This window comes from Andrographis paniculata, unplaced genomic scaffold (assembly GCF_009805555.1).
Source record: "Andrographis paniculata isolate CXL003 unplaced genomic scaffold, ASM980555v1 Contig69END, whole genome shotgun sequence".
Taxonomy (NCBI): domain Eukaryota; kingdom Viridiplantae; phylum Streptophyta; class Magnoliopsida; order Lamiales; family Acanthaceae; genus Andrographis; species Andrographis paniculata.
Window position 1 is genome coordinate 1087300 of NW_026137605.1, and position 26480 is coordinate 1113779.

Consider the following 26480-nt stretch of genomic DNA (forward strand, 5'->3'; position numbering starts at 1 on the left):
GCAGAAACTGCAGGGAGAATCAGATTTTTTTACGCCGTGCTGATCCTGGGACCTAACCCTAGCCTATTTACAATAGGGCAAACATAATTGCAATTACAATTATGCCCTTAATTAATATTATTAATTTGTCACGTCACCAAAATAATAATATTATACAGGTGTAGCTGCACTTTCATTCCATAACAATCAAACCTATCAGTCAATAATTAATTATATTAATTAGACCACTTAAATAATATGACTGGATAAAATAATGACTTTAACAATATATTCGATACACATATTTGATCCCAAATCCAACACATTAGACAAAGGGATATTCATACGCTCCATAGCAAATCCCTAAATTAAATTAAAGAAAAATTGAATTTACTCATCCCAAGTAGAGCTCAGCAAATGCTAGCAAATTTGACCACATGAGGCTGTCGGAAATAAAAACAGGAAGGTGACGCCGGAAGATGACCGTTGAAGGTTGCCGGAGCGCCGTCATGTGCGGCGGAGGACCGACATTGTCGGAGAAACGATTAGCACGTGAGCCTCACATGTGGTGCCGATGGTCACGAAATTCCTCAGGTTGGCCAATTTCGAAAAAACGAACGCTTTGAAGACAGCGGTGGGAGAAAGAAAAAAAATATTAATATTGTGGTTATTACAGTGGTTTGGACATTTTCACTGCAATTACTGAGCACGGTGAAAATTGCACTACCTTGCAAAAACCCTAATATTCATTTATTTGATATTTATAATAGTTATAATTTAGACCTTATTCTTCTTAATTTTCTTCTCTTATATTTTTTAAAAAATATTAATATATCTTACATATTCACTATTTTTATATTCCCTATATTATACTCCCTCCGATCCGAACTATAGTTTGGAGTTGTGTTCCGCACGAGATTTAAGAAATATTGATATTATATTGGTAGTGGATAAAAAGTATAAGTAAAAAACTTTTTTGCCCTTGTGAATGTATTAGTGTAAAAAGTTGTGGCAATTGTGTAATAATAATGAAAAAGTAAGGGTAGTTTCATAGTAATATGGTTATTTATAGAAATTAGACTATTATTTTTTGACAGACGAAAATGGTAAACAGGATTATTGTATTGGGACGGAGGGAATATAACGCTTTTTTCTCTAACATTCTCACAAAACAAACACACCCTTAATAAAAATGTATTTTGTCCGTTCCAAAACAATAATCCAATTTTTAAATTTTTGTCCATCCCAAAACAACAGTCTCATTTTTATTTTTTATAAGTAGTTCTTCACCTTTTTACAGGTGAGGGCATTTTAGTCTTTTAAAAATATTTTTACACCGATTATCAATATATTATTATTATTCTTTAATTCGTATGTTCATTCAAAATGTCTATATTGTTTTGGGACAAATGAAATATTAAATTTGGTTCAAATATATATATATAAACTCATAAATTTTAGTAGCATTTTAAATAATTTTAATCAATTTTGGTTCCATATTTAAAAAATTAATAAAAATTGCCGAGGTGAATATAAGGGGTCAATGCAGCAATGATCCGAATAAAATACGACCGTGTACAATAGAATACATTCGTGTATAGACATACTATCAATACCAAGATAATATTAGAACACAACCGTGTACAATAAAATACGATCGTATATCTATAATTTTATTTTTTTATTATTTAAATCAAAATTCCAAACAATTCCTCTTCAAGTCACAACAGCCATTTTGTAATTAAATGTCACTGTTTTTGTTATTTTGCAAAGTTGGGACCATTTGATCTGATTTTTATATTAAGATTAAAATTTATGATTTTTAATTTCAATTGGGTCTATTTTTTTTTAAAAAAATAATATTTTAATATTTTATTTTATTTTTGGTAAGAAAATGACGAAAAATAGATTAAAATTCGATATACATATTAAAATTTATTTAAGGGTGTGTTTGTTTGGGGCATTGGATTTAATATCCACTATTCATCCCATTTTTTTCCTCCAAAAATATCAAATCAAATACTTATTTTTCATTTTTTATATTATACTAAAAATTAATTTTACATTCAAAACATCACATCAACGCCTGTTTATATCACATCATACAACTATTTAAATTCAAAAGTTTTACTATTTAAATCCCAATTCAAAATCCAAACCCCAAAACAAACACACGGGTATGTTTGTTATAGGGATTTTGCAAAAAAAAATTTATTATTTATTTAATTTTTTTTTTTAAAATATCAAATTAAATTTTTATTTTTTATTTTTTATATTTTATATTATTATAAAAATCAATTTTATATTTAAAATATCATATTAATTCTTATTTTTACTTCATATTACCACTATTTTAATTTAAAAATTTTACCACACTCTTAAGTATAAATAAATATATATATATATGTGTATATAGAGAGACATTACTGCAAATTATTTACTGTTCATTCGTTGGACGCATAGGCCACACTTCCACCAAAAGGCAAAAGCCCTATCGCTCCTCGCCCCTCTCTCTCTCTGTTGTTCAATATCTTTGGCGACCAATTTGGTGCTGGTGCTTCTCCTCATGCGATTGATGTGTTGTTCTCTGTGAATCCGATTGTACTCTTGCAGTTATTTATTTATTATTTTCGTTTCTTTGTTTTTGTGCATAGAGGCTTCGATTCGTTGTGGAATTAGGGTTTTCATACTAATCCAGCTGCGAATTAGCAGATTGCGTTCCAATTTCGGTCCGTGAATTGTAAAATATTGTAGAGTTGAGTTGGTTGAGTTGAGGTGAGCTATTGAATTGTCGGATTAGGGTTTTCGTGATTCGGCAATGGAGAGTACACGCAGACCCTTTGATAAATCTCTTTCCCGAGAGACGGGGCCGAAGCGCCCGCGCCTCATCGATAACGCGGCGCCGTCCGATCGAATTTCCAACGGCCGCGCCGGATTTGTTCAGCGGCCGGCGGTTCCCAATTCCGGCGGCGGAGCTTCCAGAGCTCACAAGGACCGAGATTCCGAGAGCAGCGATTCTGTTCGCGGACCGTACAGACACCAGCCGGGCCAGCAGCTGTACCATGAGCTGGTGGCTCAGTACAAGACGGCTTTGGCTGAGCTGACTTTCAACTCCAAGCCGATAATAACCAACTTGACCATTATCGCCGGGGAGAATGTACATGCCGCCAAGGCTATTGCAGCCACAGTCTGTGCCAATATTCTTGAGGTGACTCTGCCTTTACATTCAGCTTCTAGGCATGGTGATTTCTGATGGTGCAAAGATGTATAATTTGTAAATATATCTCTGGTCAATGGATTCCCTCTTTTAATTTCATTCTTTCAAGAAAAGAGTTGGTTGCCATGATTGTTCTCTGCAAGTTTTCATTTTCTTTGCATCAGTCCAGCAGATTTATGTCTACATAATCAAAACTAGTCCAAGGATGTGTGATGAGCAGGACAGAAGGAATCGGATTTAATATGCACCCAATGCTGAAATCCTAAGTGGCCTGTTCTTTTTTAAACAATTTTCTACATTGCATTCTACTCTACATGGTTGTCGGGTTTTAGTAGACAACTGCATTGGATTGTAACTGCTCAATTTGTGGACAAGAATTGATTTTTACTATCGAGAACGGTAACTGACATTGTAACGACTTGTATTTATTTTTAGCTTCTCCTTGTGGTTATTTGGTTGTATAACCTGCAGAATCGTTTGAGTATTTAATACTTACTCTTCTGTTTGGAGATTTTTTTCTGCCTTGTGTTGATTATGGTGAAATTTTCAGCATAGGATCTTGCATGAGCTTTGATTAATTACATAGATGATCTTTCTTTATCTTCAATAGATTGATATCTTCTGGGATTGCGTCTGTTTCGGTTTTTATTTATGATGCTATTTGAATGTGGTTGACACCTGTCACTAAGATGTTCATTTTATTCCCAAGTTACTGGAATCCAATTAACCATAAAAAATTATGGTTTCAATGTTTATTTTAGGTATTTTTGTAGTTTCAAAAGATGAAGTTGTTTCTTTAGAAATGAATTTTTGTAATTTGATCTTATTAATATTTGATTGTCTATTACCAGAATCTTGCTTATCTACTTTTTGGTCCTTGGATAAGATTAAGATTCAGATCTGTGATAAAAAACAGAGATATGGCCTCTATTGCATTTTGCTGCCTTCTCATTCACAAACATTTCACCAAGAAATCTGTCTGCTTTTTGGTCTTTGTTTATTATGAACGTTAATATAATGGGTTTCCATTGCATTTTCACTGCTTTGTGTTTTGTTTAGTTGCATAATCTATATATGTATGTTTTACTTATTCACGATAAGGAAGCATGCATGGCGGATGTTTTATGCGTATGTCATTCAGTTATTACACAATTCTGTACATATTTCTACTTGTGGGTATTATGCCTGATCCCTGGAAATCTATTACAGGTTCCTAGTGACCAAAAACTGCCTTCTCTATATTTATTAGACAGCATTGTCAAGAACATTGGGAGGGATTATATAAAGTACTTTGCGTCCAGGTTACCAGAGGTGAGATTTTATAAGTACCTTTTCTTTTATTATAACCTTAGAATGAATCAGGATGATTGTTTATGCAAGATTTGTGCCTACAGACTCTGTCTCCATTGGTCTCTGAATTTTTGGATTCTCTATGATAAATTTCAGGTATTTTGTAAGGCATATAGACAGGTCGATCCTCCAATGCACCCAGGGATGCGCCACCTTTTTGGCACCTGGAAAGGTGTCTTCCCTCCTCAGACACTTCAAATGATTGAGAGGGAACTTGGATTCACTAACACGTCCAATGGTTCATCTTCTGGAATAGCATCTAGAACTGAATCACAAGCCCAACGTCCTGCACACGGCATTCATGTAAACCCTAAATATTTGGAGGCTAGGCAGCGACTGCAGAGTGCCAGGGTAAGTATCTCACAAGCCTTTGAAATAAGCATTATTTGTTGTATGAAGATTCCTGACTCGTGATGCTGCAGGAAAGCAATCTTATTATATTCCAGTTATATATTGAAATGGCATCATGAAGACATACTTGCCTTGGATAAGAACAGAAGAGAAACCAATGTGTAACATAAAGGAAGAAAATTGATTTGCTTTGGCTGAGACTTTTGAATGGCATAAAATGATGTGGAAGGTGTTGAGAAGAGTTGCCTGAGGCATGCCTTCTCGGATGCTATTTTATTTTCTCTCTCTCTCTCTCTCTCTCGTAATAAAGTGAATAAAACAAGCCCCTGAACTTGGTCATACATTTATTTAGTCACCTTTGTTGTCTTTGCATTCATTACCCACTCTGTGCTTCGTATAATTACAGAAATGGTATTCCTATGATTTTGTTTATGTTGTCTCTCCGTTGGTAAATCATAATTTAATGTAGACTGGCTTATCAATTCTTGAGTACCTATTATCGAGGATCTTGTTACCAAATTGCGACCCAATTAATGAAGCCTCTTTAAAGACGCCCTCCATGGCTGAAGTTACTTGGGGCCAACACATATATTAGCTAATTAGTTAGCCTGGTTGCTGCAGTAGAATGGCATTGATTTGTCTATAAATGTTTTTGGTATATTGGATTGCATTATATAGGTATCTGTTTTCATTTATTGTATCTTTTAGTTTTGCTTTTTTGCACCAATCTGAGATTCCTCATTTCTATAAAGATGTCAATTAGTCATCTGAAGACTCATGTTTACTGCCACAATGTTCGAGTGAGATATTAGAATAACATAATGTTAACCTGTTCTAATTTTAATTCTTTGAAGGTAAGAGCAGACAGTGACACTAGTGGAGTCCAAGTGAACTCCCATGAGGATATTGAGCCACTAGGGAGAACTGTGAGTGTTGGTTCAGGGAGATCATGGGCCAATCCCTATGCTAAGGTGCGGTAATACATAGTTATCTTGGGATGCTCTTTTGTGCCCCTGCCCTTGTATTATTGACTTTTGAATTGCTCAAAACTTGCAGTCTGTTCAGCATCATCCGAGAGATCATGCAAGTGACCTAGTTCGTGACAGAAGTTCAACTGCAGCTTATGCAGATGCAGAATATGGATCCAGTGATATGTCTAGAATGTTGCACAAAAAGAATGGTTTTGGTCTGAAGCATGGACTTGAAAGTTTTGCTGCACACGACTCTACAAATTTAGACTCGGATCTACAGCTCAATGAAAACATAGCCAGTGGAAGTTCCAACTGGAAGAACACCGAGGAAGAGGAGTATATGTGGGATGAGATGAATTCAATATCCACCGTTCGTGGTGCAATTAATGCTTCTGCTAAAGATCACTGGGCACCTGATAATGATCATCGATTGGTAAGTACTGTTAATGATTCTACTTGGTTACATTGTCTGCATTGCTGTCTCATTATTGTTGGGCTAAACAAAGTTGAGAGTGGTTTATGTCATGATTGCTTTATTAAATGAGGCTACATTTTATATTTCATGTGGTGATATTATGTTAGGCCTTTCAAGAAGAAACATTTGTGGCACTCCTGCCAATGATTAAATCTTTTATGTCTTGTGTAGGGCTTCGACAGTAATCTCAGTGCGCAGCAAACTATGAATGATATTGGTTCAAGGGATTATGATGAAGCCTCAGTTGATTCTATGCCTATGGATTTTCGGCAGATGGATACTGGAACTCGAATACCAGGGAGGAATCTCCTGGATATTGGTAAGAATGCATCAGGCTACAATGAGGCATATCCGTCCGGGTTGAAAAGTTCTCAAAGTACAGTGAGCCGGACATCTCTTCCACAGTTGGGTAATCCTCATATTGGAACCTCAGGCTTTAAATCTTCGACAAAGGCATGGTCAGGGCCCACAATTTCCGGGACAGAGCACCCACAGGCTCTTGGAGCTGCACCACTCTCAGTGCAGCCACGATTGCACCAACGCCCTCCGTCACCATCTCTCTTGCCACACAATCTGAATCAACAGCGTGGAAGCAATTTTGTTGAGCGCCACCAGCCTTTGATTGGACCGAAGGATCCAAGAAAGCCTCTAGGTCCTAAAAATACAGAATATGGCGATCTGTTTTCTGAAAGTTCTCTGCCTTCAACTTCTCAGGATATTTATCCTGCTAGCATGCAGAGAGTGAAACCCCAAAGCCTGCGGCCTTCACTCGATATGATGTCTTCAACTCAACACAGTAAAATTGTGCAGCCAGGTCAAGGACAGAATTTGGCAGCAAAACAAATGTTGGGATCAGAAAGCCGCTCAAGTATGGGGAATTCATCATCTGACCAGTCGAATCCGCTTACTATCGACTCACCGGGACAATCCTTTACTAGCTCTTCATTAGATGCTGCATTGAAAACTAAGGCAAGTTCACAAGAAGCTGTGCCTGAGTCAGCTGCCGCTCATTCGGCCTCCAATCCTGTTTCTAGCCTTATAAGCTCTTTGGTTGCAAAAGGATTGATATCTGCTTCGAACTCTGATTCACTGCTGTCAGCCTTACCTGAGATACCTCAGCAACCTCCGGTCAGAGGTTCTGAAATCGCAACCACAAGTTCAGCTACAGTTTCTCCTGTTCCAGCGCCAAGGTCAAAATCTCCCGTACCTGTAAAAGATGATCCCATTTCACATAAGCCTGCTGCAAAGGGTTCTGAAGATTTCCCCCATTCAACAACAAAAGTCGGGCATCGTATGGGTTTTGAATTCAAGTCTGAAGTGATTCGCCAATTTCATCCCGATGTGATCAGTGACCTCTCCGACCTTTCACATAGGTGCGGGATATGCGGTCTTGGACTCAAACTCCAAGAACAGCTAGATAGACACACGCAATGGCATGCATTGCAGGTCTCTGATGGAAGTCCTTCAAGCAAGATTTCTAGGAGATGGTATAACGATGCAGTTTATTGGATTGCTGGAAATCATGCTTCTCATGCTGGCGACAGTTCCGCCGATGTGTCGGGAGATTCAATAGAAATGATTGAGAATGATGACCAGATGATCCCTGCTGATGAAAGTCAATTTGCATGTGTATTGTGTGGTGAGTTGTTTGAAGATTTTTACAGTCGGAAAAGGAACGGATGGATGTTCAAAGGAGCTGTTTACTTGACCACCCCGTCGTCTGAGATTCATGAAGGCATTGGAACAAAAAGTCCTACTGCTGTACAAAGTCCTATTGTCCATGCTGATTGCATGTCGGACGACTCTTTGCATAGCTTGAGAATCATTTGTGATGTCAAACTGGTAAGTATTTATTTCCCTTCTTAAATAGTCGAATCCCAATCTCTTCTCGTACTTTTTACGTCGACCCAATCATCTTGACTCGATCCAATTCGCAGGAAAAAGATTCATGATGAGATGGAGAGAGTGCAAGTAATAAGGTATCGAATCTTGTACAATTCTGTATGCTCACTTTGAGAATCCCGGCTGCGCATGCCAGGGAAATGAACAGAAAAATTTTGTACGTTTACCATTGAGCTGCGCTGCTATATAGGTTCTTTATTCCTTTTGTTTATTGTTGTGTGTTATCTTGTCGATGGATGATGGTTCTTCTGTCACAACACACACTCATTTGTTTCATTTGTTGTTGTGTGATGAGGCTTGCTGATTATTGTTAATGCCGGCGTCTGGCTTGCAGTGAGCGACATACATACATGCATACATATCGAGCCTGCCTGTATACCTGTTTTTAACATGCAACGATGCATCAGGGGAGACATCTTTGACGTTGGGAAAGCAGCTTGTTGTAACCCTTTTGGTATGTACTGTTCTGTTCAATTACTCAATATATTGAAGTTGATCAATTTATGGCTTGATTGATGTTATTTGGTTTTGATGACCCTTAGAAGTTGTGTAAATGCCATTGAAAAAACTATAGGGTGTGTTTATCTGTAATATGTTTGTTTTTGTTTTTTTTTTTTGTAAAATTTTTTAATAGAAGTTCTATTATGGAAAAAAAGTTATTTGATGAGACTGTGTTGGCTTTTGGAACTCTTGCGGTAAGGTATTTGGTTAACTTTTGCAATGAGTGCAATTCTTACTATTTAGACAGTGACTTTTGGAATTTTGAGAAAATAAATTGAAAAAATTATTTGATATAATATTTTTGTGAGAAAGAATATTATATTTAACAGTATTTTTGAAAAAAAAATGATGATGATGAATAGTGTAATTTATTGGGGATTTTGCCGAATCATTTCTTGGATTGAGATTGGAATTTTGTTTTTGTTTTTATTTTTTTGTTATATCCATTTTATCATTTTGCTATTAATGCTCTTTTTTTTTACCTTGATTATATTTTTTCTATTTCAATTGATATATATATATAATGATTTTTATTTTATTTTTTAATTTCAATTGATATATTTTTATTTTTAGTAAAATTTATTAAATTAAAATATATTTAATAAATATAAATTAATTTAATTAATTTCATGATACAATAGATCAAATCCCTACTCATATAAGACTCTAGGATCAAATACGGATCTAACGGTCAAATGAGAATGTCTCAGTTCTTAATATACAAGGAGGGTTTGTCATTCTATATAAATATAAATTCAAAACATACTACTTCAATTCAATTATGTAAATACAAATTAAATGTACTCAAAATTTTTAATTAGGTAAACATTTTAATATTTAATATAATATTTCGTGAAATGGAATATATATTGATTTTTTTTTAAAAGGAAATAATCACATCAAAACAGTACTAAACAAAGAAAAAATATTTCGTGTTTTCATTGCTATTTCGTGCGCAACAAATATATATATATATATATTTTTATTCATGGAGTATTTAATTATTGTTATTATTATTTTTAAAAAAAAAACTCAAATGAACAGTATGCAAATTTTTACGACAATCCACCAAAATCCGATCTTCAATAAATCAAAGACGCATGCAATTCCCAAAATTTGAAGTACGAACATCTTCCCCGATTCGGAGGACTCCAACTTTGATCTGGTTTCGCGAAGAATGGAGGATAATTTGCCCAGTTTTGATCACTTATGGCCGCCACAATCAGGAAGTCTCTTCGATTCCTCACAGTTAAGTTACAGTTGCAGAAGGGATTCCGCAGTTGCACATTAGGTGTTCGATAAAATGCCGCAGAAAGAAATGATAATGATGGCCATGGAGCATTCATTATTCGCTCAAGCATGCCACAGACATCCATGATTCTCTGAATTCGCAATCTTGGCTCGCATTTCTCATCCTTTTACACTAATGTTCTTGATTGAAACTTACAGGCATCAGAGGTCCCTCAATCCAGTGCCGTTGTCAGACTCACTTCAAGTTGAAGTAAAGTTGATGCAGGGAAATCTCCTACTCATGCATGCCTATACTTTTTGTTTTATCTTTTCAATACCAGGTAAAATAACTCAATCTGAATTGTGGGAATTTTGGTTTGATCATATATATATGTTACAATTTATTTATATGTTTCTTTAAGATATTAAGGTTATGTTTATATTGAATATAGTGGTTGGATGTGATATTTTGTATAAAAGATAAAATAAAATAAAGTCGAATTTACTTTAGATGTAGGTTGAGTAAGGTGAGAAGGGCGAAAACAAATTCGAACAAAGCAATATTGGATTTGAGGGTGCATCATGATTGTCCTCGAATTCCAGAATCTTCTACTTTTGGTTGCCAAATGGAGAAGGTTTTTTTGTCCCTGTAAAAGTCTTCTTTCTTTGGTTAATTGGTTGTTGTGCAATGGCCATGCCAGAAAAAGTGTTGGAGAGGTGTAATTCTTGGGAGATCCTTGGAATTCAACACCAGGTGTATCCACCCCATTCATTCATTAGGCGTGTGTGTTCTTTTCGTGTTTTATAGATTTTGATTTTTGCTGTTTTATGGGGCGAAATAGTGTTGGATGTGATGTTTGTATAAAAAATGGGTATGTTTTTATTGAGAACGACGAAATTGTATAGTAAACAAAAACTGAAAAAAAAAAACAGAGCTAATTGTTGGATTCCATTGAGCTCCCAAATCACTCCTAGTAGAGATCTTAAGTTTCTTTATAGAAAATTGTTGCAGTCAAATCCCTAAGTTTAGGTTTGGTTTTGAGTTAAGTATTTGAATTAAATAAGATTTGACTTGATTTATAGTGAAGAGAATAGTAATCCACTTATAAGTATATATTTTGAAAAGATCAAACTATTAGATTATCCCAAAATCTTCTTGGAAAACTTCAAGTTTAGGACCTACTTTAATCGATCCCGAACTGTAGTTTGTGAGTTTCTGAATAGATATATCGACAGAGCAAGTTAGCAGTGAATAAATGATGATGTTGATCGGTGAACTTTAGGAAGGCGTTATCAGATTTCAAGATACAAACTTTTATAAAGATCTGAAGATATTATGGATCTGGTGTCGAAAAGTTTATGTTCACTTGTTACTGATTATGTAGTGTATTATATGGGGGCACTTTATGGCTTTTTTTTTCTTTTCTATGTTAAAGATTTATTTGATGTGATATTTTTAAAGAAAAAAATGAAGAGATTCAATAGTAAAATACTGCAAAGAGAAGAAAGCGTTCGATTCTCTTTTTTTTTTTTCGGGGGAATGTTTAATCTCACATTGTTTACGAACCATGTAGCCAAAACTCGAGTTAAGCATGCAGTTTGGTCCACCATTCTTGTTAGTATATACTTTGAGGAACATATCAATACATGACTTTATACTGAAATCAGACTTTTTGGGGTGTCTATCTAAGCCATGTGCAGTTTCACTCTCTATTCCCATTTTTTTGTAGGGTTAGTTGAGGTAGGGCATCCTTTAAAAAGGACATCTCTACATTCTCATGTCAAAACTTGAGTTAGCAAAATTTAATGTTCCCAACTGCAACTCCAATCCGATCCAATGTCGATAGCTAGCACAGGTGGAGCCGCGAAAGGGATGTTAACATCACTTTTCTTTTCCTTTTTGATTGTTGAGAGAATTTTTGCCATATTAGTTTCTGCTCTCCTTAATTTCTCATTCTCCTTGTTCATGGTAGGGATTGAATTCGATTGCTATTCTGTGTTTTTCTATTGACTCTAATTATGGCATTCAAGTATAGATACTTTGGTTTGATCACTCGGGTAGGTAGCTTTACAGAATCTGCATATTCCTTCTGGTTAACTAACTTCTTTGTCATTACACATTCGTCGCTTGATTAGATTTAAATTCGATCTTCACTGTTTTTGTGTTAAATTCGCAGGTTTGTTCATTCTTTGCAGGTTGTTTTGAATTCTCCTTTTTGAGCTGTATTTGAAGACAGGGATTCGATTGTTTTCGAAGAATCCAGTTTAGAAATAACCCGGTAAGCCTGATCCTTACAAGATTGATCATTTGATCAAATATCTACTTATCAGACGATTAATTTTCGACTAACTGCGAATTTTATTTGATTAATTTCTTGTTTACAGTTACAAAGGAAAGACTGTTAGAGAAGGAAGGAACATAACATAATTCAGGTCTCAAGCACTCTGTTTTCTTCCTTCACAGGTAAAGCATATAATCCCAAACAAAACTTCATGACAGTATCTTCGACGACAACGACAACGACGCACGGCTTATTTCGATTCTGACAAGATGAAAAAGGGCATTGGATTTTGTCACCGCGAAGGTGCGATCAAGGTCTCGAATTCACAATGTCGCAGCCCTACGAACTACGATTCACCGAATCCGAGTCCCTCGATCCAACAGGCAGCAACGTGCACGTATCGAGTCAAATTATCGACAGGGAAACAGGTCTGGATCAGCCTAACATGGTCGAAACACGGCTCGTCAATCGTAATCTCCGATCACGTCTTCTCATGCAGCGATTCGGGACAAAGCTCAATCCATTTCCGCAAGGGTCGAGGCACGAAGTTCCTCGAAACGAAAAGCCTGCGAATCGAAGTCCTCTGGAATTTCTGCCATGCACAATACGTCTCGGGACAACCCGAGCCGACGAGCGGGTTTTACCTCGTTGTGCTGCTCGACTCGGAGCCGGGCCTGATCCTCGGCGACATGGACAACAAACTCGACGCAGCAGCAGCGGCAGCGGCGGCGGCGGAGAAACGCGCATGCGACTGCAGGCTGGAGTCGCGGAGCGAGCGATTCTCTGGCGCAACGGCAGTTGCGACGACGGCGAGGTTCCGCGAGGGGGGGCGGCAGCATGCGGTGGGGATCGAGTGGCGGCGGGGGGAGCCGGCGGTGCGGGTGTGCATGGACGGGAGGAGCGTGGCGGAGGTGAGGAAGGTCCGGTGGAACTTCCGGGGGAAGGAGACGGTGTTTGTGGACGGGGTGGTGGTGGACGTGATGTGGGATGTTCATGATTGGGTGTTTGGGGAGAGGTCAGGGGAGGCTGTGTTCTTGTTCAGGACTAGGGAGGGTGGTGGTGTTAATGGAGGGGAAAGTTGCAGGCTGTGGTGGATGGAGGAGGTGGAGAAGAAGGGTTTGATGAACTATTGTCAAGAAGGGTTTTGTTTGAGGATTTGTGTTCGTAAGAATATGGGTTGATGATTATGGTGTTTTTGGTTGGTCTGTTTGTTTGTATTTATTTTTATTTTTATTTTTTTATATGACGTGGAAATTTGCAATTGTTATCGGAGAGTACGCACTAGGTAAATTTGCTGCCGAATTTAATACTTGCAAATTGAGTCTGATAAGACAAATTACACTGGACGAAGAAGCATGTATGGCAATTTATAAGTTCTTCGTAAACAGGCTATTCCTTACGGGATCTTGATTTTATTTTTTTTTGGGTTTCCTGATGTGGGTTTGTTGTTTTTTTGGCTTACCCTGATGGGAATAATATATATAGATGTGTTATGTGTTTATTTTGTGCGTAAGGATTTGATTTGTATGTATTGATGAATTAACTGTACATCAATGTATATTGACCCTATGTTTATATTGTGTTATATATATATATATATACACGCACACGGTGCCGACGATATTATTACAGACAGTACATCTAATATTAATACCCTCTATACCAGTACAATAATTTTGTTTATCATTTTTGTCCGTCTCAAAACAATAGTCTCATTTCCATAAATACTCGTATCACAATGAAATTATCCTTACTTTTTCATTATTATTATACAAATATCACTATTTTTTATACTAATACATTCACAGTGACAAAAAAATCTTTTAATCATACTTTTTACCAATTATCAATATAATATCAATGTTCCTTAAATTTCGTGTCCAACTCAAATAAGACCATAATTTTGGGACGGAGGGAGTATAATACAAATATAACATATAAATTAATAGCGTTATGTTGTAATTTCATATAGCACATCCAACTATTGATTTTAATACATCATACTATTATACAACACATTTATAATTATAAATAAACAACAAATATTTTTATTATACACAACATATGCTTTCTATAATAAGACTGTGTGATGTTTATTTATTAATATTAATGTTTTTCTAAAGGATACTTCTCATGACCAAAAAAATTAATATAATATTATAGTCTCATACAATGCACTCAATAATTGATTTTAGCATACACAGTTGTAATTATCAACAAACAATATATACTTTTATTATACAAAATAAGTGTTTTGTATAATAAAATTGTACTCCCTCCGTCCCATGTAATATGAGTGTATTATTGTAGACACGAGAATTTAGGTAAAGTATAATTAATAAGTAATTAAGAAATATATTAGAAAAAATAATTATTATTTAATAAAAATAATTTTAGATTAAGATTAAGATAACTATAGTTTAATTAAAATTAAAAAAATTAAATTTTAAATTTTAAAATATGATTAAAGTGTATAATTAATTTTTCAAAAAAGGAAAAGACAAATTATGTGGGACGGACGAAAATAAAAAATATGAACAAATTATATGAGACGAAGGGATTATATTATTTATTTATTAATATTAATATTTTTTTTTTGTAAAGAACACTTCTCAATTCTCATGACCATAAAAAAGCAAGACTTCTGAGTTATTTTTGTCTATTGATTGGATCAGTAATTAATGTTAAATAGAATAATTTGAAATAATTTAAAAATTAAATAAAAAATATATATTTATTTATTTTTATTTGAATGATACGATCACATAAGATAAAATAAGATAAAATAAAATAAAATAAAATATATATGTATAATGTAATTAATTATTTTAAATTTTAAAAATATTAATTGGGAGCTTGGAGGAAGTAGTTAATGCGCTGTTACTATTAGCCATAAATGGCTTGTTTAGGAGTGATAAAATATTAAATTAATTCTAATTCTAAATTTAGGGAGGAAGAGACAGACAAGGAAGGGAAGGGAAGGGAAGGGAAGGGAAGGGGTGGGAGCATACTTGGTGGAGGAAACGTAAGCGCGACAATTTCGACGGTCCAGATTTCCCCCGATGGGTATAAATGCTTCACCGCGCACCTTCCCTCTTCACCACGATCAATCTGCCTTCCAGCCATCACTATCATTCATTCATACGTCGACCTATCAATCATGTCTTGCTACAGGGGAAAGTACGCTGGTATGTATGTATGTATGAATTACTGTATTCCATGTTTTGAGAAATGTTGTTGATTTTTATTGTGATTTTCCATGTTGTAGAATAAATATGAATTAATGAATGAATGGCTGTATTTCCTTTTTTATTCGATTGCTGGCTGATTACTGATTTGCATTTTCCGATCGATCTGTTTGATTCGTTTTTGTTCTTCCGAATGGAGGTTACGCTAATGGAATTGAGCATTTGAAATGTGCAGCGGTTTCGATTTGTTTTCGTATCTTATAATGCTGTTGAGTTTGCAGTTGCGAGACCTTTAATTGTTTTAATTCATCGCTGACTTGGTTATAGATTTAGATCAGTTGCTTCGAATTGTGTTGAGTTCTGTTCGATTCACACTTCCATGGAGAAATTTAACAATTGCTTGCGGCAAACGATTTCGCAATTTTTACCTCACTGGCGGTTCCAATTTTTGGTTATAGATTTAGATCAGTTGTTTCGAATTCTCTTTCCTAATTATGTTGAATTCTGCTCGATCCATACTTCCATGGATGCAAAACTCTTTGTAGAGAAATTAAACAACTGCGGTAAATGATTCTGCAATTTTTTCCTCACCGGCGGTTCCAATTTTGGCAGATGAGCTTATTAAGAACGCTGCATACATCGGCACTCCCGGCAAGGGTATCCTCGCCGCCGACGAGTCCACCAGCACCATCGGAAAGCGATTCTCCGGCATCAATGTCGAGAACAACGAGGCCAACAGGAGAACTCTCCGAGAGCTTCTCTTCACAGCTCCCGGAGCTATGCAGTACCTCAGCGGCGTCATCCTCTTCGAGGAAACTCTCTACCAGAAAACCGCCGCAGGTACGTCCAATCGATCAAATTGAAATTGAAATTTCAATAGAACGATCAATTGAAATTCCAAATCGATTATGTGTTGGGTATTTAATTAAAAATGCGAAAAAAAGTTAAATGATTAGTCTCTACATATATATTAGTTTATTTTGATTTAAAAAAGTTAATAAATAAATAATCAAATAAAATAGGTTGATATACAGATAAATTTTAACATGATCTGGTCTGGTCTGGTCTGGTCTGGTCTCAGGGAAGCCATTTGTGGATGTGATGAAGGAAGGCGGAGCTCTGCCGGGAATCAAGGTGGACAAGGGCGTGGTGGAGCTCCCCGGCACAAATGGCGAAACGACGACGCAGGGGCTCGACGACCTCGGCCAGCGCTGCGCCGAGTACTACAAAGCCGGCGCGCGTTTCGCCAAGTGGCGCGCCGTCCTCAAGATCGGCGCCAACGAGCCGTCCCCGCTAGCCATCCACGAGAACGCCTACGGCTTGGCGCGCTACGCCATGATCTGCCAGGAGAACGGCCTCGTCCCCATCGTCGAGCCGGAGATCCTCGTCGACGGCCCCCACGACATCGACCGCTGCGCCCACGTGACGGAGCGCGTGCTCGCCGCGTGCTACAAGGCGCTCAACGACCACCACGTCCTCCTCGAGGGGACGCTCCTCAAGCCGAACATGGTCACCCCCGGCTCCGACGCCGGCGGCAAGAAGTTGGCGCCGGAGGTCATCGCCGAGTACACTGTGCGCGCCCTCCAGCGCACGATGCCGGCGGCCGTCCCGGCGGTGGTGTTCCTCTCCGGCGGGCAGTCGGAGGAGGAGGCGACGGTGAACCTGAACGCCATGAATAAGCTGAAGACGAAGAAGCCATGGTCGCTGACATTTTCGTACGGACGTGCCCTGCAGCAGAGCACGCTCAAGGCATGGGCGGGGAAGGCCGACAACTTCCAGAAGGCGCAGAAGGTGTTTGTGGAGAGGTGCAAGGCGAACTCCGAGGCTACGCTCGGCACTTACCAGGGCGGCGCCGGCGCCGCCGAGGGGGCCTCCGAGAGCCTCCATGTTAAGGACTACAAGTACTGATTCGATCATTCATTGAGGTAACCATGTTTTGTTGTTTTTTTAGCTAATTAAGCCTAAGCTCTATAGGAAATTATTATTTTATTATTATTTTTTTTTTGTGGTAATAAGGGCAGGATCGAGGAACGTGATCGGCCTGCCCTGCCATGCCCATAAGATTGGGCATGTTAGATCTTTCTCTAGATCATAAACATCGCTTCCATGTTCAATGATGGAAGGATTTTGAGGATTGTAATTCTTTTTGTTTTTGAGCGTGGATCATCGCGAAATCTCTTGTTTTATTTCATTTTTTCAAAGATTAATGTTGTTTGTTCACTTAAAAAAACAATGGGAGTGCTAATTGACTCTTGTATATAGATAAATTAATAATACGTATTTCTACTAGTTTAAATTAATATGTACAAAAATATATATGTACGTTATCTTTGTGTTGTTCTAGATAATTTTCTAGAATATGTTAAATTTGAAACTATATTAAAAAATGCTAATAAACAAGAGTGAGGTTTTAGAAATTTTAAATAAATACACTTCGAGTGGATTATACTTATGAAGAATGTAGCGGTAGCTGAAGTTCAAGAATGTATTGCAATATCAATAGATGAAGAATATGATACACTCGATGGGCCATTATCAGAAAATGAGAAGTTGGATTTGGGTTAAATTCCTCCGTGTGAATTAGGTGTCACATTGTGAGTTAGTTTGTTAGGAATTCTGTTTTTCGATTTTGGTGTGTGCATAGTCCTTTCATTAAATATAGAGAAAGACTTGTGCATTAGTTTTCCTCATTTTTGTTGTCATCAAGCTTTTCATGTAGGTGAGTTCTTCTTTTATTTTTCTAAATTCTTCTCTTGTATTTTCAATTTTTGCAATTATAATAGAGGATTGGATTGGGCAATTTCATTTTGTATTTCATTATCTTCTTATGAATTCAATATCAATGTTTTCAATTCTCGATCTACTTATTTCTGCGGATTCAAATGATTTTCAAAAGCTACATATATGCACAACATATTTTACCTTTTCTTGCATAGTGACTAGTTACATTGGATCGATCACCCAGGATTATTGTCGAAAATCATTTTGAATTTTGATTGATGAGCTTCTTGTTACTTTTGCATCTTTCTTGGATGAAGAATATACGACGACCGACGATTGGATTTACCCGTACTACAAAGACAAAATCGCCCCGACAGAAAAGCGTTTGAAATTTATTGCATTTTATGTTGATTCATACTCTCAATAATTCAAGCATGTTTGTTTTATGAAATAGTTTGATTCTTTGTTTTATGAAATAGTTTGATTCAATATTTTTATGGGTATACATTTCTAAAAAATCAGGCTTCAATCTGATAGCAAATAGATTTTGGATGGTTTGTGCTTTCAATGCAATTTGGGTAATTTTCATTATGATTAAGAAATTATGGTAAATTTTCTGGGCTATATGCTTAGTGGTATGTTTGTTATGATTTTTTTTTTTTTTTTTTTTTTTTTTTTTTTTTTATAACGTGGGAATCCGCAGTCGCTATCCAAAAATGCGTACTGGTGACATGAGGCGTCGAGGATTTGATTTTTCTAAGATCAAGATCAAGATCAACTTCTTTGCCCTTTGATTTTTCTTTGGATTTGTCCACCTATTCTTCTATTTTGATTTTTGTAAGTCACAATATTGGACAATAATTATATGTGATGAAGTATTATTGGTCCCTTACCTAATCTTTTTATTTTAGTTTGATCTCACTAATACTTGTATTCATCTTTTTGCATTTTATTTTAGTTTGATACAATTCCTTTTGTGCAGTGCTAGAAAGGAATATCATGTTGCTTGTCTGCATAAATCTAGAATGTGGGATCTGAAAGTCAATCTCTGATGTTCTATTCAAACTCTAATTTGAGTTTTTGTTAGCTTTTCCAATATAATACTAACTCCGTCCGGATAAGGGTCTAATTTACTTTTTGCGTATTGATATTTGAATATTAATTATTATATCAAAATATAATACAAATTAAAAAAAAAATACAAAAATACTTTCATTAGCATCTTATAATACTAATTGAATGACATTTATAAAAAATATATATATACAAATATAACGATATTTTTAATGCTAAGTAGAAGATACAAAAAATAAATGTGACGAAAGAAGTATTTATGTTCGAAATTTTGTTATAGAAACTTTCTGGTGATAAAGTGGTTTTCTACAAGATTTTTTAGATGCTCTGGGAAAGTCTTGGAGTGCTCTTGAGGCAATTCCATAGGCGACAGACTGGATTTGAGAAGATTCAGTGTAGCGTAGTTAGGAATAAGATTTGAGGGAAAAAAAAATATATAATTAAAATTTAAAATTAAAATTAAATTTGAATAATTATAAAAAATTAAAATTTAAAATTTAATAATAATAATAATATGCTAATATTTTAAAATATGAACTATTTTTTAATTATGAGCCATGAGCCATGAACAGTTGCTACGGAAAACTTTTTTTGTAACATGTAAGCTATCTTCTTATTATTTGAATTTTCCAAATATATATATCTATGACCAATAGAACAAATGGACCGGCTGCAACCGCCCATCTTATATTTTTTAGGGTTTATTTATTTATGTTTTTTTTTTTTTTTATATAATTGTATTTAAAAATATTTTATCTAATATTTATTTATATTATATCAATTATTTTTTTATTGATTTTAAACTAACTTAAAATCCTTTTAAAACATATGTAAACACATCATTATGCTCACTCAATCCTTCGAGGTTGACAAAGTTTCAAAGTCATTTTTTTCTACTAATTATTTAGCGGCATCGTTAATGAAAATATATTGTTCAATTTTTGTATTAAAATATACTTCATCCGTTCCAATACAATAATCATGTTTATTATTTTTGTCCGTCCCAAAACAATAGTCTTATTTCTATAAATAATCGTATAACTATAAAACTACTCTTACTTTTTTCATTATTATTACATAATTGTCACTACTTTTTACACTAATATACTCACAAAAACAAAAAAATATTTTACCCGTACTTTTTACTCACGACCAATATAATATTAATATTACTTAAATCCTGTGTAAAATACAACTCAGATTATAATTTTGAAACGAGAGAGTAATTGAAATTAAAATTTAAAATCCAAGCACAAATTAAACAAATCATATGCTAATAGTATTATAAAAGTGATATGACAAATTAAACTAAGTTAGATGAGATGCCAATGCACCCTACCTACCTCCCTATCTTCCATCTATGTAGCTAACCTAGGCTAATAAACTAGTAGTAATAAGCTACCTACGTCATAAATAAATAATTAAATAAATAAATATTTAATTTAATAAGCGAAAATCGAATTCCATCTTCCAAATTGGGGTTATCAGAAGTGGGCCGACAGCTCTCTGAAGACAGGTCAGTAACTGGTCAAATCAAACCTATCTATCTATCTATTTATATATACATATAATTTATAATATATTTTTTTAATAATAAATTATTTATTTTAATATATAATTATTTTTATTAATATATTTTTTTTAATTACTTAATAATTACACAATAATCTGGTGGTATGAAGATAAACTGGCTTCTTGGTCTTGCTTGTCATACATAATTGTCCTATATGATACATGATGTTATATTTTATATAAGTTAATTTATATTTGTTAAGTATATTTTAATTTAATAAATTTTATTCAAGAAAAATATATCAATTATTATAAAATAGACAAAAAAAAAAAAAAACATCAATTAAAATTGGATAAAAGGAGTATAATATTTTTAAACAAATTAATGTTGATGAATTATAAAAGAAATTCGAAAATATATTTCTGCATATATCTCTCCCGTTTAATTTCATCCTTATAAAAAAAAATACTAATTTTTTGGTTTGTCATTAAAAAATATTTTCATTTTTTTTAAGTAAAAAATTATTTTACTTTTATACTATTTTTTACTATAAAAAAATTAACAATTATTACTCATTTTTATTAAAACTCGTGCTCAGTTACATGAGCAAATATTTGCATGACGAATGGAATGAAGTAATAATATTATTATTATATGTATAAATAGAAAAAAAAAATAAAAAATAAAAAATAATGAAGATGATAGTATGATGATGAGATGAGAAGGAAAAGGAGAGGGAGAAAACAACTGATGACTGTTACAACATTTAATTCTTCCCTTTTTTAACTGTTTCCATAATTTTCACTTCACTTACGTCATCCTCATGTCAATGCCTCCTCTTTCACTCTCACTCTTACTCTCACTCCTACTTTTGTCTTATACTCCTTAAAAAGAATTTTAAGTACTTTCTCCTTTCCGTAATACTACTCCATCCGATTAAATATAATTATCTTATTTATTATTTTTTTTATTTTAAAATAATAATTTTATTTTCATAAATAACTATATTACCGTAAAATTATTTTTATTTTTTTATTTTTATTAAACAATTGCCACTAGTTTTTACAGTTATATATTCACAAGAGCAAAAAAGTCTTTTATCCATATTTTTACCGACTACCAATATAATACTCCCACCGTCCCAAAAGTACAGTCTTGTTGTGTTGGGCACGAGATTTAAAAAATATTGATATTATATTGATAGTTGGTAAAAAGTAAAAATAAATGACTTTTTTGCCCTTGTGAGCATATTAGTGTAAAAAGTAGTGGCAATTGTGTAATAATAATGAAAAAGTAAAGATAATTTTATGGTGATATGATTATTTATGGAAATGAGACTATTGTTTTGGGACGGACAAAAATAGTAAACAAGACAATTGTATTGGGACGGAGGGAGTATCAATATTCCTTAAATCCCGTGTCCAACCCAAGTAAGACTATATTTATAAGACGGAGGGAATACTATTTTTCATTTTTTTCTTTCCAAAAAAAGAATACAATTTTCTTATTTAGTAATTGTATTACATACCTAACATAATTAATACTTCTAATATATTACACAAATATCATTTCTTTTACATTACACAATCTAATAGAAACATTGTTATCTTTTTTTAATTATAAACCAATATAATACTAATATTAAAAAATTCACGAGCAAAAAATAAACGTTACTCTTCTTTCGAGACGGAGGTAGTTTTGAATTTTTATAATAATATTCTTTTTTTTAATTAAAAGTATTTTTTTTTTACTATTTTTATATGTTTGTTCAATTTATTTTTAATAAAAGTAATTATATATTAATATAAAAGTATTTTAAATTTTTATTTAAATTATAAATATATTATTATATATATAATTATTTTATATATAAAATCAAATTATAAAGATATCAAAATTTCTTGTATACTTTGATTTATTAATAAAATTTTAGTATTATTTTTTAATTTACTATAAAATGTAATTTGAATGAAATTGAAGGAGTAATATTTTATTAATTAATATGAATGTATAAAATAATTTTGATATTTTTACCATTTTGTATTATATATATACATAATAATATATTTGTAATTTATATAAAAATTAAAATATTTTTATATTTGTTTGTTATTATTTTTACTATAATAAAAAAAAATATTTTTAAAAGAACATATAAAAATTTTAGAAATATATTTTCAATTTAAGACAAAAAGAATATATATTATTCAATTTTTTTTTTTTTTTTCAAATGAATTTGACTATGTTCCTTGTAAATAAATAATCTAACGTCTTTCTAGTTTAATTTTGCAATTAAGTTAGATTGATTTAAAAGTTTAAAAAAATAATGAATAAAAAAATACAAACAAGATATATAAATCAATACTATTTAGTATTTATAATTTTTAGTGAAATATATTTACTCTGTCAAAAAAAAAATTAAAATAAAGTCCAATCTCTATTTTTGTCAATTATATAAAAAAATAGATGTGTATATCTTTTGGTAAAGATACATGTCATCTGTAACCTAATTGTGTGTTCATTTGATCAGGACATAAATTTTAGAAAAATAAATAAAAATAGAATTTTTTACTTTCTTGGGTAAAGAAAAAATATAAAAAAAGTGATATTTTTTTACTAAAAAAAATAAAAATAAATTTGGATAATAACAAAAAAAAAAAATGATAATAGAATTGAATGACGGAGGGAGTACTATGTTTTGTTTTTACTGGATAAAAAGTACTCCTTTCATCCCAATTATGGTGTCACAATTACGATAGATACGAGAAGTATAATTAGTAAATAATTAAGAATATATTAGTAAAACTAATTATAATTTAATTATATATTAAGATTAAGAGCAAATAATTATAAATTATAAAATATAAAATATGACTAAAATGTAAATACTTTTCCAAGAAGGTAAAGTAACATATTATGTAACGGATAAAAATAAAAAATATGACATAATATGTGGGACATGAGAGAGTATAAAGTAACCAACACACAATATTAGAATCCGTGTCAAAAGTAAAATAACCTATTTTAAGGTGTATTATTTTATCTTATAAAATATTATATTAAAATATTACTCCCTCCGTCTCGGAATTAAATATTCATTTGCTTTTTGTACGTAGTTTTAAAAATATTAGTATTATATTGAGATATAGTAGAAGTAATGTAGAAATGACTAAAATAATCTTATTAGTATGTGTGATATAAAAGTAATGATATTTGTGTAATATATTGTAAGTTGTAAGGGTATTTGTAATGTTGGATAGATAGTAGTACAGTTACTAAAAAAAAATGGATACTTTGTTATGAGACGAACTAAAATGAAAAAATGAATATTTTGTTATGGGACGGATGGAGTATTTACGTTAAACTATAAATAAAAATTTTCAATTTCAAATCAAAACTATTTTACATTGTGAATAATTTAAATATAATAGATTAATAGTGTTTTATATAACAAAAAATAATTATTTAATATAATACTTCATCCCTTGAGTGAGATGACTTATTTGGTTACAGATATAGTATTTTAGGTAATATAATTTAATACTACCTCTGTCCTATAAGAAGGGTAACTTTAGCGTTTTGGGTCATTGTGTTTAACATTAAAAATATCTTTATATTTGTAAAATTTACTTAAAAAAATATCATTGTATTTTTATTATAAGAGACTAATAAAAGTATTTTTGTATCTTTTCTTGATTTATACTATTTATTAATATAATAATTAATATTCAAATATCAATGTATACAACACCTACGGTACGCTTTTTATGGCGGATGTAGTATGTTAATTGTAGTGGTTATAATAATTTTTTATGTAAATGGTGGTGTTATTATTTTAGAAAAGACATTTAAATATTTTAAACACTGTGGGTGTGTTTGTTTTGTAAAATAATTTGAAAAAATATTTTTTAATATGGGATACATAAAATTTTGTAGATAATTTAAAAATAATTAATGTATATAATATAGTAATTTTTTGAGAAAATTATATGGAGTTTTTTTTTTCACTAAAAGAACACATTATATATTGCAATAATATATATAATATATATATCATTTTTTAGAAAATAAAATTTTATATAATACAAATAAATAAAAAATATTTATTAGTCTATAATTAACATAACTAATTTTATAAAAAAAATAAGAAGTTTTAAATAAAGATAAAAATATTTTTTGATTAAAGAGAGATAAAATAAAGAGATTTTGAATGAGTCATGTGTAAGAGTTTAATTAAATTAATTTATAGTTATTAAGTGTGTTTAAAATTGTTAAATTTACAAGAAATTAAAAAAAAAGGAAAATAAGTAATTATTTTCACAATAATAAAGTTTATTATTTTATCATTTAAAATTAAAATCAACACTATTTATTTGATACAATTATTAATAAAAAAATTAATATTTTTTTCTCAAAAAATATCACATAAAATATTACTTAATTAAAAATTCAAATTAAAACTTTATTTCAAACAACAAAAAAAAAAAAAAAAAAACAAACCTTTAATGTCCATCAAATTTATAGTTATACTCTAGCTAGCATTTTTTTTTTTTTTCAACTTAATATTTACTAGTATTATTTGAAACACACAGTAGCAATTTTATCTCTATTCTAATTGAACATATTCTCAAATAAAAAATGAACTAATGGTGTAGGATAATATAAAGAAAAACACATTTTTGTAGAATGAAAAGAAATATATACATGTATATTATTATTATTATTATTATTATTATTATTATTATTACTTGATGAGGTGAGAATCTACATTCATTATTTTATGACGAGTGCACTTTAAGTAAACCTTTCAGTTGAACTTAGGCATGATATGACAAGTCACACGGAATCTTACTATATTTATATGTTGAATTGAATTTTTTTATTATTTCAAAAATGAAATAAAATCAAATCAAATATTTTTCTTGTCACATAAGAAAAATATTATTTTTTATTTTTGTCTTTCATAAAAAAAAAAAAGTATCATTTTTAATTTAATAATTGTATTACCTACCTAATTTAATAAATAACCTTACAATTTATAATATATTACATAAATGTTATTACGTTGATATCTATTCTTATTCAAAGTAGCATTTTTACTATTTTCGTCTGTTCAACTCAAAATTACCTATTTCAATTTTTAGTAAAAGTAATCATACACTAATACCAAAATATCATTAACTTTTACTTAAATTACAAAAGTACGACTAAAAATACAATTACTTAATCAAAAAATCAAAAGACAAAAATATCAAAATCTCTTTAACATTTTTACTAACCCATAAAATATTATTATTTATCTCCTAGAAAACTCCAATGGGTCCCTTTCAAAAGAGACGGAAAGAGTATAGTACTAATATTAAAACATCTATTTGAAAAAATCAAATTGTACTCTTATTGTGGGATGAACGTAATATTTATCTTTTATTTACTATTATATTATGCTAAAAATTAATTTAAATTTAAAACATGCTTCAATACATATATATATATATTTATACCAAATCAATTATTTCAATTTAAATTTATTATTCAAATCTCAAATTTCAAATCAAAACCTCTCAAACTAATGTTTGTTTGTTTGTATTTATTTATTTAGTTATTACTCCCTCCGTTCCAAAAGTATTATCTATTGTGTTTGGCACAAAATTTAAGGAATATTGATACTTTCTTCGTCCAATTTCTATTGTCCTAAAGTATATTTGCACGGTTTTTTAGGTGACTGT

At 32.2% G+C, this 26480-nt stretch overlaps 3 protein-coding genes across 7 annotated transcripts; all 3 read left to right on the forward strand.

The window, feature by feature from the left end:
* The first annotated feature begins 2411 nt into the window (after nucleotides 1–2411).
* Nucleotides 2412–10317, forward strand: LOC127263507 (uncharacterized). Of its 5 annotated transcripts, none has more exons than XR_007841485.1 (10): nucleotides 2412–3187; nucleotides 4406–4507; nucleotides 4643–4897; nucleotides 5752–5868; nucleotides 5954–6301; nucleotides 6515–8185; nucleotides 8281–8402; nucleotides 8580–8699; nucleotides 9791–9994; nucleotides 10196–10317. XR_007841485.1 is itself a non-coding variant. In XM_051292567.1 (8 exons), the coding sequence occupies exons 1-7, from the start codon at nucleotides 2798–2800 to the stop codon at nucleotides 8293–8295; spliced, it is 2898 nt and encodes a 965-aa protein (XP_051148524.1). In that variant the 5' UTR covers nucleotides 2412–2797; the 3' UTR covers nucleotides 8296–8322; nucleotides 8580–8855. The 5 variants fall into 5 exon arrangements, 2 of the variants coding, with proteins under 2 accessions (XP_051148524.1, XP_051148523.1); XR_007841486.1 differs by having other exon boundaries at nucleotides 8281–8322; XR_007841487.1 differs by lacking the exons at nucleotides 9791–9994; nucleotides 10196–10317 and having other exon boundaries at nucleotides 8580–8855.
* A 2218-nt stretch (nucleotides 10318–12535) lies between these two features.
* On the forward strand, nucleotides 12536–13746 carry LOC127263509 (uncharacterized). The gene is made up of 2 exons (XM_051292568.1): nucleotides 12536–12686; nucleotides 12758–13746. The coding sequence occupies exon 2, from the start codon at nucleotides 12948–12950 to the stop codon at nucleotides 13437–13439; it is 492 nt and encodes a 163-aa protein (XP_051148525.1). The 5' UTR covers nucleotides 12536–12686; nucleotides 12758–12947; the 3' UTR covers nucleotides 13440–13746.
* Nucleotides 13747–15359: 1613 nt separating this feature from the next.
* Nucleotides 15360–18740, forward strand: LOC127263463 (fructose-bisphosphate aldolase 1, cytoplasmic-like). The gene is made up of 4 exons (XM_051292495.1): nucleotides 15360–15446; nucleotides 16059–16286; nucleotides 16528–17371; nucleotides 18485–18740. The coding sequence occupies exons 1-3, from the start codon at nucleotides 15419–15421 to the stop codon at nucleotides 17352–17354; spliced, it is 1083 nt and encodes a 360-aa protein (XP_051148452.1). The 5' UTR covers nucleotides 15360–15418; the 3' UTR covers nucleotides 17355–17371; nucleotides 18485–18740.
* Nucleotides 18741–26480: the final 7740 nt, after the last annotated feature.

What these genes read in the sequence shown, in the direction of transcription:
- LOC127263507 (XM_051292566.1), top strand. Translation starts at nt 2,798, where the DNA reads ATGGAGAGTACACGCAGACCCTTTGATAAATCTCTTTCCCGAGAGACG. An exon ending in TTGCGTCCAGGTTACCAGAG is followed by an intron (nt 4,508 to 4,642) that starts GTGAGATTTTAT and finishes GATAAATTTCAG; the next exon opens with GTATTTTGTAAGGCATATAG. An exon ending in AGCGACTGCAGAGTGCCAGG is followed by an intron (nt 4,898 to 5,751) that starts GTAAGTATCTCA and finishes AATTCTTTGAAG; the next exon opens with GTAAGAGCAGACAGTGACAC.
- LOC127263509 (XM_051292568.1), top strand. Translation starts at nt 12,948, where the DNA reads ATGGACAACAAACTCGACGCAGCAGCAGCGGCAGCGGCGGCGGCGGAG.
- LOC127263463 (XM_051292495.1), top strand. Translation starts at nt 15,419, where the DNA reads ATGTCTTGCTACAGGGGAAAGTACGCTG. An exon ending in CTACAGGGGAAAGTACGCTG is followed by an intron (nt 15,447 to 16,058) that starts GTATGTATGTAT and finishes CAATTTTGGCAG; the next exon opens with ATGAGCTTATTAAGAACGCT. An exon ending in CTACCAGAAAACCGCCGCAG is followed by an intron (nt 16,287 to 16,527) that starts GTACGTCCAATC and finishes GTCTGGTCTCAG; the next exon opens with GGAAGCCATTTGTGGATGTG.